Source organism: Nothoprocta perdicaria, unplaced genomic scaffold (assembly GCF_003342845.1).
Source record: "Nothoprocta perdicaria isolate Ctin4 unplaced genomic scaffold, notPer1 scaffold_93, whole genome shotgun sequence".
NCBI lineage: Eukaryota > Metazoa > Chordata > Aves > Tinamiformes > Tinamidae > Nothoprocta > Nothoprocta perdicaria.
This window is the reverse complement of record NW_020456232.1, coordinates 186,956-201,116: the sequence shown is the minus strand read 5'-3', so window position 1 is coordinate 201,116 and position 14,161 is coordinate 186,956. Positions and strand designations below refer to the sequence as shown.

General features: G+C 36.3%; 1 protein-coding gene across 1 annotated transcript in view; it reads left to right on the top strand.

The window, feature by feature from the left end:
• Nucleotides 1–107: 107 nt before the first annotated feature.
• XPO1 (exportin 1) overlaps nucleotides 108–14,161 on the top strand; it is a 38,145-nt gene continuing 24,091 nt past the window's right edge. Inside the window, exons 1-4 of the mRNA XM_026052914.1 lie at nucleotides 108–181; nucleotides 3,057–3,188; nucleotides 6,282–6,383; nucleotides 10,395–10,467. Coding sequence (XP_025908699.1) covers nucleotides 3,063–3,188; nucleotides 6,282–6,383; nucleotides 10,395–10,467 — 301 coding nt within the window. The 5' untranslated portion in view covers nucleotides 108–181; nucleotides 3,057–3,062. The remainder of the gene's footprint in view (nucleotides 182–3,056; nucleotides 3,189–6,281; nucleotides 6,384–10,394; nucleotides 10,468–14,161) is intronic.

Here is a 14,161-nt window from a genome sequence, read left to right as displayed (position 1 = left end):
GGCCGGCCCGCCCGGCGCTGCGCGGGGCCCCGCCGCGGGCCCGTGCCCAGGCCTCTCCGTGCGTGCGCGAAGCAAAACGTGGGGGAGCAACCGTTGCGTGAGGCCTCCTGGTGTCTTAATGCAGCGCGGGTGTCTTCGCCTGTGCGCGCCCATTCTGCTTGTGCAGCGGGGGAAAAAATAGGTGAGAGTGATGCAGAGAACTCGTCGGGACGGAGAGCGGAGGGGATGATAATTCGCCTGCATTTAGCAGTGCGGTTATGTGTTTATTATAGAGCTGGGCAGCTTTCCACTACGCCACTGTGGGTTTTGTGTTATTTTTGTCTGAATTAATTGTTGCCTGCAATCAGCTTATCTAGCAGTACTACTTTGTAAAATGGTTGCCATGTGCCCTAGGCTTCATTGTGAACACTTGTAAGTATTTTATCTTGCTTCTAAAATGTATATTTTTATTCCTGTGTGCTGCATACTTCAGTGATTCAAATAGAGATCACAAACTAATGTGGCCTTAAACTTAAGGTCCAGGGTCATTTAGAACTGGGATAACTATGTAAACAGTTTTCTTTAAATGCAGTTCTTCTGACCTTCGATAGGTGTCACGTTCTTGCTATGTTGTAGTTTGGATTTTTTTTTTCAACTTTTCTCGTTTTGCTTTTGTTGCTCCACTTATTGGCAGCGTTGAACTGATCTGCAGCAGTGTCTGGAACTGAAGCTTAAGACTGTTCAAGTTCAGACATGATGGGAAAAGTGTAGGAGTGTAATATATYGGAGATTATAAGCTTTGTGTGGGGTACTTATAGGGTACTATAAGGAGTAGRAAATCATGTTGATTGCAGCTGGTATCGACCACAAAGCTGCCATTTCTATATTTCAGTTTGCAAATACATAGGTCATTTTGAAGATAATGTTGGGAGTGGCAAAGGGCTCTATTCAAAACATTTCCTATTGGCTTCCATGTGGTTACCAACTTCTCTTAATCACGTGTGCTGCCTAAAAACAGCTGAAATGGGCTTAACTCTAGGCTGCTACCTGAAAAGCATCTATTTTTAAATGTTAATTGTAGTTGAAAACAGCTTTCACAGCTCATGGCTGAGCCGTGGAAACCAAATGTGAGCAGAAAGGGGTGTGCCTGGAAGTATGTGTGCCTGATGGGAGTATTAACTGCTCTTAGCTGAAGTACATATTAGTTATTTGGATTTCTTTTTGATAGTACTGCCTACTAACCTCTGCAAGATTAAGTTTTAAGTATCTGTGTTAGCAGAATTTCTATTTCTTGTTTTGCATCTTGGTTTCATAAACATCATCTTGAAAATTTCAATGAGGCAACAGGAGAAGGGCAGTTGTGGGATATTAATAATTTTACTTTAGCTTTTACTTGATTTTCCTTAGAAAGACAGAATACTGCAAAAATGCTGACTGGATGGTGATATGGCACCTTCAAAATGAAGTCTGGCGTAGTGATTCTAAATATGCAATTTTATGTGTAAAATACAATTGAATTGTTCATTTACATTCAATATTTTGCATAACATTCCTTGATACTTGCTGCAGAAGTATGTTTCTAAAGAATGATTTTTCTCAGGTTGCATGTTATTGTAGGACTTTCACTTAATTAGTAATTACTTGGGTTGAGTCACAGGTTTGTTTTGCTCTTCAATTTTAAGCTTAAGACTTAAATATGTAAGGTGTAAAACTACCTCTTATTTTCATGTGAAGATACTTAGCAAAACAACAAGCTGACTTCTGCTCTTTCTCTAAATAAGGGATGAACTGGACATAGCAGTTTCATTTACTTACTTATGCACGTATTTGAATATATGTCTGTGCATTCAAATACATAGATAGAAGGCTGTGGGAAGGGGGCAGTTCTAAAAGAGTTTCAGACTTTGTCTTGCTGAATATGKTCTAATCTAGGTTTTTGAGTTGTCTGGCACTTTTCCCAACCCCTGCATATTTCTCAGTTTGGAGTTGTATGTTCATTTGTAACTCCGGAAAAGGAAGGTGAGTGGCAAGGAGCTGCTGTAGAGGAGAGGGTAGGAATATGTGTCAACATCACCAATTAAGGTGAGACCGAGGCAATAAATAATGGAATGCTTCCAGTATGGATGGTGGTTTGAAGAGAAATGATTATAAATTAATATCCAAAATTCCATGGCTTTTGGCTGTTTTTTTTGTGCTTTTTGAGAGTGCATTCTCTTTCCTTTGCTAATCTGACTGTTAAGCATTATTTATGTTTGTGTACGTGTGCACATGTGACTTCATTTGCATAGTTTTGAGACTGTTATACCTGGGACAAGGAGTTAACAACTGTGCTGCTGACCTTATGGCACCTAAGACCTCCAGTAGATTTCCCAGTTCAGTTTCTGCTTGGAATGACCTCAGGTGATATGTCACCTTCTTGGCCTCTTGTTTGAAGTCTCCTGAATCTGGCAACTTTATTGATTTAAGTGACAATTTCTTGCTTGTATATTGTATACTTCTGAATATATTGTTTCAGCTACTGGGGCGGGTGAATACCTCTAGTTTACTTCCTATTGAATATCTAGATCACATTTCCATAACTAATGGCTTGCAGGTTTTTAAAAATGGTTGTCTGAATATGTCTGCTGGCTTTGGAAACTACACTGTGTTTTTAGAGTTGATTTTGCTTATAATGGTTAGGTGTTTCTATCGGCAAAATTGCCATTTTACAAACATTTAAGAAATAAACTTGGTATATTATTTCATTTCTCCTACCCCATGGCCAAATACCTAACAACTAGTTCAATAGCCTAGTCAAACTCTTAGTACTAAGAGTTAAAATTAAGTTAAACTCTTAGTACTAAGAGTTAAAACTAGTGCTAAACCTGCTGAGAATTTGTTTGGGGTAGTAGCATGTGAAACCACAGTACAAGTTTGTCCTCATATTTGTTTTACAGTCTATAGAAGTATTGTATTAATATCTAGTATGTAGCTCATTTCATTGAAACAAGATACTTGGGTTGAAGAGTTTGCTTTAGAATTATATCTAACAGTAATTTCTTAGTAATTGATCAAAGACTTCTTTATTTATTTTACAGTAATCTATGCCAGCAATTATGACAATGTTAGCAGACCATGCAGCTCGTCAGCTGCTGGATTTTAACCAGAAACTGGATATCAATCTTTTGGACAATGTGGTGAACTGCTTGTACCATGGAGAAGGAGCACAGGTAATGTTGAATTAGACCTTTTGTTTATTGACTRTATTCAATCTTAAAGCAAATGAATTGAGGAAAGACAATTTATTTCAATAAAAAAGAGTAATACTAGCAAATTTACTCTGCTAGTGACTAGACTACTGCTGGCAGTTCATGTGCCCATGTCTAAAGCAGATCTTGTGTAATGAAAGTGGAATAGCTCTTTGAAAGATACCAGTTCTGTATGTGTCTTGTGTTTTTCCATGACTGCTTTTACTGCTGGAATACACAAGAGCATGTTGATAATGGTAGTTTCTCTTGCAGCTTGCTTTCTCTGATCTCTTCAAGGAGATATGATTTATCTGTTATTGTTACAGATGTGATTGAAGCTATAACTCACTAGTGGCTTCACTGAAGGATTACATTGAGGGGAGAGGAAGAGGGGAGGAGGAACTTAATGTTGTTATAGTATTTGTATTTACCAAGAARTATTTTACATGTGTTTAAGGGAAGAGTTTCTCCTTTCTTTAACCTCTTTTTGTTGCTGTTTTTCTTCGCAAATTTTTCCCACGTTCTAGATCTAGTACAAATTCTGAGTACTAAATTCAGTTTTGGGGGMTATGTGTGCATGTGTCTTATGTGCATATATGGTCTTGAAAGTGAATCATATGTTGCTTTTATCTAGTTCTTGAATTACTTTGGATAAAAAAGAATATTGAAAGCAAGTAGTGCTGCAAGGGTACTGGTGTAGTTTGAGGTTAGAAGTAGCAAGGACTCTCAAGTGTTTGTGGGTCATATGTTTACCATTTTGACTTAAAATAGCTGATGATGGTAGTATTCTTTGCTTTTGAATAGAGCTTAGAAGTTGGAAAGGCTTATAAGGAGGTAGCAGCATGAAAACAGAAGACTAAATGCAATAATGCTCAAACAGCCGTTACACTGTTTTTGGGAGAAGTTCTTTCATTTATGAATCAACTGGGTGGAGTTTTATTGAATTATATAGCTCTTAAACTTCTGATAAGTGAGACAAATTAATACAAGAAGCAGCAAAAATGGAAAAGGAGACCCTTAACCTTCAAAAGTGAGTTGCAATATAAGCCTGTAAGTGTGCCAATACCTGACACTTTAATACAACTAGACTTCGATATTGCAGTACACACCTGCAGATGCTGATTATTTTCCAGTGAGCTCCATGGGCTCTTGCCTCTTCCAAGAAGAGGAATTCAGAAAGCGTTCCTGGAGGAAGAATGGCTTTGTTGTGGAGTCGGTCACCTTAGAGTATGACTTAAGAGGTGACATGTATCATAGAAGCTGAAGAAACGAGCATTAAGATTGGCAGATTACCATGTTCTTTTTTTAGTCAAACTAGCGTGGAAGAACTGTTTTGAATGCAGTTTAGATAGCCCAAGCTGTATTTCTATTCACATTCACCTGTCTCCTCCTACTTCACTTATTTCTTATCTCTGCTGTGATGCTTGCAGAACCCTATCTGCTGATCTGCCCTGGGCAAGTAAGAAGTACTTTTCTGTCGACCTTTTAATTTCCTTTTTTTTTTTTTTTTCCCTCCCCTCTTTGTTCTCTGTGGCTTTTTTCCTCGCCTTCCACCCATCCCTTTCAAGGCACTGCTGAGAAGACTTGAGGCAATTCAAACTTAAGATTCTTACCATACTCTTCCCAAACTCTGAATTCCATTGGTCTTTCAGATTAAAATTTTGAAGATTTATTTGCAGCTTACTTTATTTTTGTTCTGCCCCTCCCTGTTCCAGTTGCAGCAACAGTGATATTTTGAGTCTTAAGCATTGCCATATATTTTATTATGTTTGGAATTGATGCCCAGGAAGTGTTATAAGATACTACTGAGTATGAAAGCAAACTTTTCGGGAGCTGGGAAAGCGATACAGAGAACAAGTACTCCCTTGATGCTGATATTTAATCCTGTAACATGTCAGCAGTATTAGAGACACCAAGGAGACTGTATAGAAACATCCCCAAGTTGACTCTGGAACTAATACAGCTATTCTTTTTCTCTTACACTAAACTGTCTCAAAGCTGCTGAATTTATTAGCTCTGAAGCAGTACTGAGAGAATATGTTTGTACTGCTTCTGGCCTTAAAAGCGTTTATGTGGCACTACTTCATACTGAATCTACAGGGATTTGCTATTTCAAGTCAGCGCCACAGTGGGGGTTGCTCAATTCTGTTAAAGAGAGATCCCGTTATTGTAGCGATATTTCTGACATCCTCACTCTTTATTGTTTTTTTCTTTTCCTTTTACATTTTGATTAGTTAAATTCATTTTTTTTATATACATACCTTTTATATACATAAACTTTTGAGTCTGAGGGGCCTCTATCTTTCCAAAATCATTTTCTTGGAAGAGTTATTTAGCTCAAGTGTATTCATGTAGTTAATTAGAAAGTTATATCACTATAGTGAGCTTTAAATGTTTCTCAAAATTAGATTTAACTTTTCTGTTTTCATGGAGTTGTTTATGCAGTGCTGTAAAAGAGTGAATTAAACTTATTTGTAACATAACTTGTTTTTCGCAACTTTGGAAAAGTTTATCCTGCTAAGTCAGTGCCTGGTAGTTGTAGTTGAGGTAATTTGCAGCAGAATTCTTTATTGTTTTGTGGAATATCTCATGTTACTTGACTCTTTCTAAAAAGTCCTTTTGTGTATAYGGGCTTGAAAAGGGATATAACATTGATTAAGCTATTGTGCATAAATGAAGAGATTTTGAAGATCATTCAGACTATGGTGTCTACTGCAATAATTAATAATGTTGCCCAAAGGAAAAGAGAACCATTACTAAAACCACTTCTTCCTCCTTTCCTCCACCATGGAATAAAATTTAACCTAGGAAATTTTGATTGAATTTTCTTAAACATTCATTATTAGCCTTTACTGGAACAATTCAACTGAATTACGACTATGCATTTGACTTTGGTTGTTAATTAAGTATTAATTATGAGGCACACAGTTTTTAAGTGACTTGTTACTCGTCATTGAATTCTAACTTGAATAAGTGATTTAAAGATACATTATGTATTAATGTCTTCACTGACAGTATCTATCTTCTAAAATAATTTGATACTAATACTTTCTTAAAAATCAAATTTGCTTTTAGCAAAGAATGGCACAGGAAGTCTTGACTCATTTGAAAGAGCATCCTGATGCATGGACAAGGGTTGATACTATTTTGGAGTTCTCTCAGAACATGAATACCAAAGTAAGTAAATTAACTTTTATTTATTTGCTTTTCTCTTTCTTCCATTCATGAACTTTGAGGAAGGTATCTTATTTTTAGGCAGAGATTTTCTTGATACAAACCAGCTTTTTTTTTTTTTTTTTTTTTTTTTTTTTTCTCCAAAAAGAAAGTTTCCAAAGCTGGCTTTAAGCATGAACTCTAAATGGATCAACTACTGAAATCTCCTTTTATGTAGATGAGAGCTTTTTTCTCCCCACCCTTTCCCCCCCCCGCTTTTTTTTTTAAAACAAGAGCTAAATTAGAAAGGTTTTTCTTCGTCTTCCTCCCCTCTGCCTTTTTTTTTTTTTTTTTTTCCCCCCCCTCCCATCCTCTCCCTCCTCCAAGGCCCATGCAAACCTAATGCTGGTTCCAAAGATTGGTGTGCGTATGCATCTGAGTAGTGAAAAGTCTCCTAGGGCCATATTTTTTCCTTGGGTAAATGCTTGGCTGTCTTTGATCTTAATGACAGCCATGTGCATATAACTGAGGAGAGAATTTGTCCCTAGGTGTAAGAAAGGCAAAATAGAAACCTTATTAGGCTCAGATTTTGAGCAGTCGATGAAAGTTAAGCATCCCAAACTCTGTGCAGTATGAGATCTAATCTTTACTAATATGCAGAACGCACTGTTTTGTACTGCTGTTTTCAATCCATCCATCATGTTAGTAATCAAAGGGACAGCATTCAGTTTTTCTTCACAATTTAAAATGTTTCCTTCTGATTATGAAGCTTGAACAAAAAAGTTGTTCAAAATGTGTTTTCACTGTTTTGAGTTGGATGGTTAACATCTTCAATAACTGTCATGCATGTTTTTCTGCTTGATACACACTGTGTTCAAACAGAAAATACTCATGTTTGAATGATTTGTGGATTCAGGTGGGGTATTCATGAAAGGTTTTTTTTATTTTTTTTTAATTGCTCTATCAATTTTAGGGGAAAACAGTTTAAAGAACTTCCTCAAAGTGCTAACCTTTAAGTAACAGTGTTTGCCTGTTTGCTTGCCTGGTAAACTTTGCTTTTTATACTGACAGACATTACTAATGTTTAAGTTGATTTATCAACAGTATTTTTAAAACTCAAATTTGTCTTGTGAAAAATGAGATGATTAGAGGAACAGAAAGAAAGCAACAGGTAAAGAATTCTTCAATTTACATAAATTGCAAATGATTTGGTGCTAAATTTATGCACTATGACATTTGGCTTTTATGCAATCATATTTTTTCTTTAATTAAAGCTGTTAACACTACCTGATATTAATCATAATGTTCCATTATGTTGATTGCTTGTAATAGGAAGAAAAGGGGTGTCTTCCTGTGCAACTGACACAGCTAGGCTTTGACGGCAGGCCTCCACAAGGTCTACCCTTTTGATTCCCTTTAACTGAATTCTGTTCATCAATTGTTTCTGTTTCTTGGGAGGTGGGAGGGAAGGGGGATTTGGTGCATAGAATAAGTAATAAGGGTACCATAGAAATTTCTACCATAGGGATCATTTCATGCTTTTTTTGGTCTTTGCTGTTATCTGTCCCTCATCTTCATAACTCAGCAGTGGATTGCTATAATATAGACTATTAGAAAACAAACAAAAATCCCGATATTGGATGTTCATTTTGTGTTCAGTTTAAATATACTTGCTTGTACAGCTGCAGTAGTACATTTGTAATAGTTCAGACAGTGAAACTTGTAACTGATATCAGTAGGGTTTTTTTGAACTTGGTGTATCTCATTGTGTGAAAAGTACCAAAAATTATTACAACCCTGCAATCAAACGAAGCTTAACAATGTTCCAAAAGATAAAACAGTAAGCCTCATGTAGAGTACCCTGATAGACTTGAGACCCTCATGCAGTATGGTAAGAAGGATATTTAGAAAAAGATTGTGTCGGTGATTTATTTCTCCTGTTTCATTTCACATGCAAGTGATAGAGCAAAGTAAACATTACTAGTAGTGGGGAAAAAGGGTAGGAAGAGATGAAGAAGAAAGTAGTAATGTGCAGAACTGTAGTTGCCTATGTACAGAAAAACTGAATGGACACCTAGGCAAGACTAATATTYTAACAGTTTAAAAGTTTCTAAATTAAATATTGGAGCAGATAATGAGGAATACATGTGGCAAGTTATTCTAGTGGTTCTCTTCTCTCCATTGGCTCAAAGGAAATCCTAAGGAAAAGACTAAAGCAAGATTAATTCTGTCCTTTCTGTCAAAATTTTGTACCAATTTTGTTCAGTCGTTACTGCTTTAGCAAGGTGGAATAAAACTTGTCAGTTGGCTTTGGGGATGGGAAAAAAAAGACTTTTCAAGCAGAACTGCCATCTCTGGCTAGCTATTACCTGAAAATGTTAGTAGATGTGATTATACAATCTGGGAGTTCAGCTGTAGTTCAGATTTTTTTTTCAACATCAGCACTTTCTGATGTAAATGTACGTATTTTCAGTATTACTAGAAGCACTAGCATATTTTGTGCTGGTAGCCTGGCTGCCATCCTGTAGTATAAATATGTAGAGAGTATACATATATAGTGTAGTATATATTAGTATAAACTATATATATAGTATACATATAGTATAAAACTATAGTATTGCCTGAAATTGCTTCCTGTATAGTGAAGCTTTTTGCTTAAACTGTTTTCATACTTTCTTTTTTATGAATGTTCYATTGATTTTAATTTAGCTGTAATGTAATTATGTAAATTTACCAATTATCTAGTCGATAAACTCTTGCTGATTACTGTGAGAAAAAATACTCTGCCAGTTTTTTGTAATTGCAAGAWTTTTTTTCTCTGTATCCAAGATTCCGAGATTCTGGAAGATCAAAGAATGCTTTGCAAATGCAGGATGTCAAGTGAAGTTGGTGGGAGTTTGGGTCAAATAGAAAAGTGTATGAATGTAGATTATAAGATGAGAACAGCAAAAAAGATATTTTAATACAATGTAGCTTGGGACAGTCTACATTGTGCTTTTATTAAACTGAAGTTTACATGATCCCTTTGGTTGAAATGCTAATGATCCTACCTTGTGTAACAACTAACCATTTTAAAGAAGAACTCTTATTCTCAGCCAAACTTTTAACTGTAAAGATATAAATTTACCTTTCAGGCATTAATGTGATACTTTTTTTTTTTTCTTCCTAATCCACTGCTGATAAAGCAAACACAAAATCCCTCGTCCCCTTTTCTCTCCTGTCTATTCATGATAATGGTTTTTTTTGCATATTAAAGCTGTTYGATCATATCATGACAAACTTTTTTCCCTGTTGTTGTGAGTTGGCAGTAGGGACAAATGGGCAGAGGGACTGRCCTTACTGATTACTTTGCAAACGTAACAGTTTGGGGTAAGAACCTAGGAAGTAATTCCTGAAAGGTAAAAGGATTTCCAAGAGCGTGTTAACATTATTATTCTTTGACTGAGCACAAAAGTTCATCTTTAAATAGTAGAAATAGCTGCCATCTTGGGGTGGGCATTGAAATTAAATAAACCTGTGGGTTGTCTTGCTGTTCCTGAAATAATGCACCAGCGGAGTTCGGGAAGTACTCAGAAAGTGTCAGTGTCAGTACATGCAATGCTAAGACAAGATTTTTTTCAGCCCATAGCAGAATGATAGGAAGCTTCAGACCATCCAGGCTGCTAAGTATTTTAGGAGCCTGGTTGTGTTAATACTTGAATGTATGAGCAGTCATTTATGATGCAAACTCATACGTGGCTGCTGCTTTCTCTCCTCCGGATAGTCAAAATTGTCTGCCAGAGGGCTTTTTTTTTCCCTCCTGGTATGAGCATGATCAAAGAGCAGGACCTAGTATTGCAAAAAATGAAACAAGAAAAAATGCATGAAACCTCAGTAAATGGGTGAATAGGCATTTTTTAAATTTAACTAAATTTGTTAGTTTAATATTTTTGAAGTCTTAGATGTTAAGTGTGAGTGTTTGACTGAATGAGAGTCCTGAACGTTAGTGTTAGTCCTCCAGTAACATGCTCACATCCTCYTCTTCTCCACTTTCAGTATTATGGACTGCAGATCTTGGAAAACGTGATAAAAACAAGATGGAAGATTCTTCCAAGGAACCAATGCGAAGGTAAGGAGTTGCTTTTGTGCTAGTCTCTTATCTTTGTGTAGGAATTGAGGTTTTAGCCCTTAATTCTCATGTAAATATCCTAAGTCCGAGTATACTAAGGCTGTCTATGCTTTTCTGGATGATGCTTTTTGTTTGATTGGGTTTTTTTTTGTGGCGGGAATGGGGAGATAATAAGCACTCAATTTTAAAAACTAAAAAGTAGGACTGGTACTTCTGAAGCATGACTTGCTGCATTAACTCACAAACCAAACTTAACATGAAGCAGCTTAACCTAGGCCATTGCAGAGGGCTGATTCTGGCTATAAGCTGGAGCTTTCAGTCCTCCCTGCTAAGGACAGGAGGGTCTCTACAGCTGCCTGTGCTGTGTCTCCAGCCCCATCACTAGGCTGTCATCTTTCTGRCAGACTGGAAAGTGACTTTCCATGTGCTCCTGGTGGACAACACTAATGTATGTCACAGACCTTTCTTTTGAAGTTGTAAAAAGCCATAAGCATGGCAAAATAGAAACACTGAGTAAAAGGGATAGTCTTATCTGTTAGTGGTCGTTCCTCTAGGTTGTGAAATGCTCTAATTCATGTATGTGCAGCTAGTCTGCTATAATTCAAAATGCAGTATAGGGCAAACTCTTAACTTTCTATCATTGCAAGGAATATGAAGCTTTTAAGTTTTTTTTTAAAAAAAATATTTTCTCTGTCCAAATCTTTGTAATTAAGTGTTGAATTACAGAGGTTTTTAAGTATTATTATACTGACTGGAAATACACTGGGTTTTTAACTCTCTGGTAAAGCTAAAGGATTAGCTTGTTCATGTAGCTCTCTGCCACATTATGATAAATTGAATTTCAGAGTGCCACTACTTGAAGTTCTTGGCACAAAGAATTCACAAAACTTGAATATTGTCGTCACCATTCCACGCTTCAATTTGTTTTGTAAAAGGTGATTTTGGAACTTAACTCCAAWTTTTTAATGTCCCATTGTGAGCTCTTTTTTAGTAGTTATAAGATATTTTTTCAGGTTTTACTGCTTTTGCTGTGAATCCRTATTGCTGAAAAGATAATTGTAAGTCTGTGACAAATGTATAGAGGGAGATTCTTCTTTTTCATCTTTTTTCTTTTTGTATTTTCCTCCCCCTCCCGTCCCCCCCTTCCAGGTCGAGGTTAATAGATGGAGCAYAGGTCTTTTTGGCAATGGAAATAGTTTCACAAGCCTTCTGGTGTTGGAAACAACCTTACAAACTTTAGGAAACAGTTTCAACTAAGGCTCAAGATCAGTTACTTTCTGTGGAGAGGCTAGGGGAGCACCCAGAGGTTATCTCCTTTGTGATTTTACTATCTAGCATGTGTGAGCTTACTGTTGTCTGTGTTCCTATAACCACCCGATTTCAGCACTTGTAAGTGATTCTCCTAAAAATTTCTGCTGTTGGAGCAGAACAGAGCAAAAGAAGTTAGAATAAAGGAGTTGCCAATTCTGCTTACTACTACTTGGCCTTCAAGGGAAGTATAGTAGAGTAACTGATAAACTGATTTAATAGTTTAGGGCTGAAAAAATGCCACATACAGAATATACTTCAATAATAGCATGTTGTAAAAATATATACTCTGAATGCATAGAAKAGATGATAAGTAGTTGAATAGACTAAGGATGTTGGCTGCTGTTTGGGTCATCTGTTTGTTAGGCGACATAATACTGTATACCTGCCTGTTGAATGAGTCGTGAAACTGATACGTTTGAACTGGTGCTTTCTCTGTTATTACTTTGCTGCTTACAAGCATGGTAGTACTGTTTGACTAGTTGCTGTCATCTGAGAAGATACAATAACCATAGCTCAGTACATTACCATGCAGAATAAAAGTGCTCCCTCTTGTTATACAGTCATCTGTTGATACACTACTCTGAATTCTTTTCTGAAGCCTTGGAGTGGGGAGAGTATCCTTCACCCTAAACAAATTTGTGCTTTTTAATTCAGCCTTGAAAAGAGGAGCAAAATATGTTKGGTGTAAAATGGCATTTGATCCTTCTTGGCCTCAAAAGTTTGTGAGGGAGTAAAGCAGTAAAAAATCTATAACCTGGATATTTCATATCTACTCCCGTTTCATCTGTGTTCCCCTTTACATTCCCCCAGTAATAATATATGATACAAGGGAACTGCACATGGCAGTTCATTGAGGCCTGAATGACCAGTTCGAGACCAGTTAAATCGAGGCTTACTTTATGATGAATCCACTCATCTCTTTGGTTAGCAGGATTTTCCTGTTTGAAGTGTAACTAGTAGAATGTGGGGTGCAAGAAATTGAAAACCACTGTAACAAAGTAGTAGGAACAAACTAATCTGGACAAGTTTAAAATGAGTTGATTTWACTTGTATCTTATTTTATCAAATTGGGCATGTCTGATTTATGTCACAAACATGTTAGCTGACAATGTTACTTTTGATTACAATGGAAATAATTCTATTAAAGTACTATTTTTCACTTCTAGCAATAACAGTACTTAAGGATGTAGACTCTAAAAGTAGGTTTGACTTGAGCAGGAATAAGATAGAGTAAAAACAGTTACTGGAACAACCTACCTGACAAACCTGGAATAAATGAGCTAATTTCATCAATTAGCCTGAACTGTAGCTTGACTTTAATTTTTTTTTTAGCTCAGCCTTAAGTTGTACATCAGAACAAGTTATTTTTTGAGAATAAGCAGAGTTCTGTTATTCCTTCTGCGTGAATGTCGGAAACTTTTAGCTACTAGCCCAGAGTTCTAAACATAAGTAGGAAAAGACACTTCTCTAGAAGATATGTTCTTTGGGCTGGGCCTCTGTTCTTGCTGAATTTCCTAATTTTATGTTAGTTTTTGGTCTTGAGCTATTCTGACACTGATATATTTTAGCTTGTGAGTAGTTCTATTGCTCAGGTATCACTTATTTCTAAAAATTAGGATTGTAATCACTTTTGGAGAATACATCTTTATTCTTCATGATTGTATACTAAGAGCTGAATAATTTCTGAAACATTTAAGTGATCTTAATGATTACTTTTGGGGGACTTTGTGTGTTTTTTGTTTTCTTCTTTTTTTTTATTTAGCTGCTAGCAGTTTGAACTCTTTCTGAACTGTTTATCTAGACAAAAGTGGATTTGTAGAACACCGAATCCTTGAAGTCCAGTTCAATAAGGGCAGGTGTTTGACCAATATGTTTGGCCTTCGAGTGTGTTGAGTCATGGTTGATAGCCGTCAATTATACTTGCTTTTTAAGGATGTATGTAACCTTTTAAGAAAGTGTGTTGGATTGTTCTTGGAAGTATATAAATGATATGTGATTTTTCRTTCTTTTCTTCTTTGAAGCTTCTTTGAGAGAAAACATGCAGGTATATTTCAGAACAATCCGTGCAGTGATCATCTTGGCTTATTTCAGCGGTATCAAACTATTATAAAATACACAAGGAAACCCCAACAGATTATCAAGATAATATTAAATAGTGTTAAATTCTGATTTTCAGTACAGCAGCTTGTTTAATAATGATTACTTAGAAGGAATGTCGCTTGATTATAGTGCTATGGCCTCAATAGGATTTTCTTTTAAGTGTATAACCTGCTGAGAAAGGCTGCTTGGTCTTCCAGTTTAGTGATATGTTTCATTACTCCTGCAGTATAAATGAAATTCTGATCCTGTGAACAGGAGGAGCTTGTCTGTAGTGTTTTGAGAT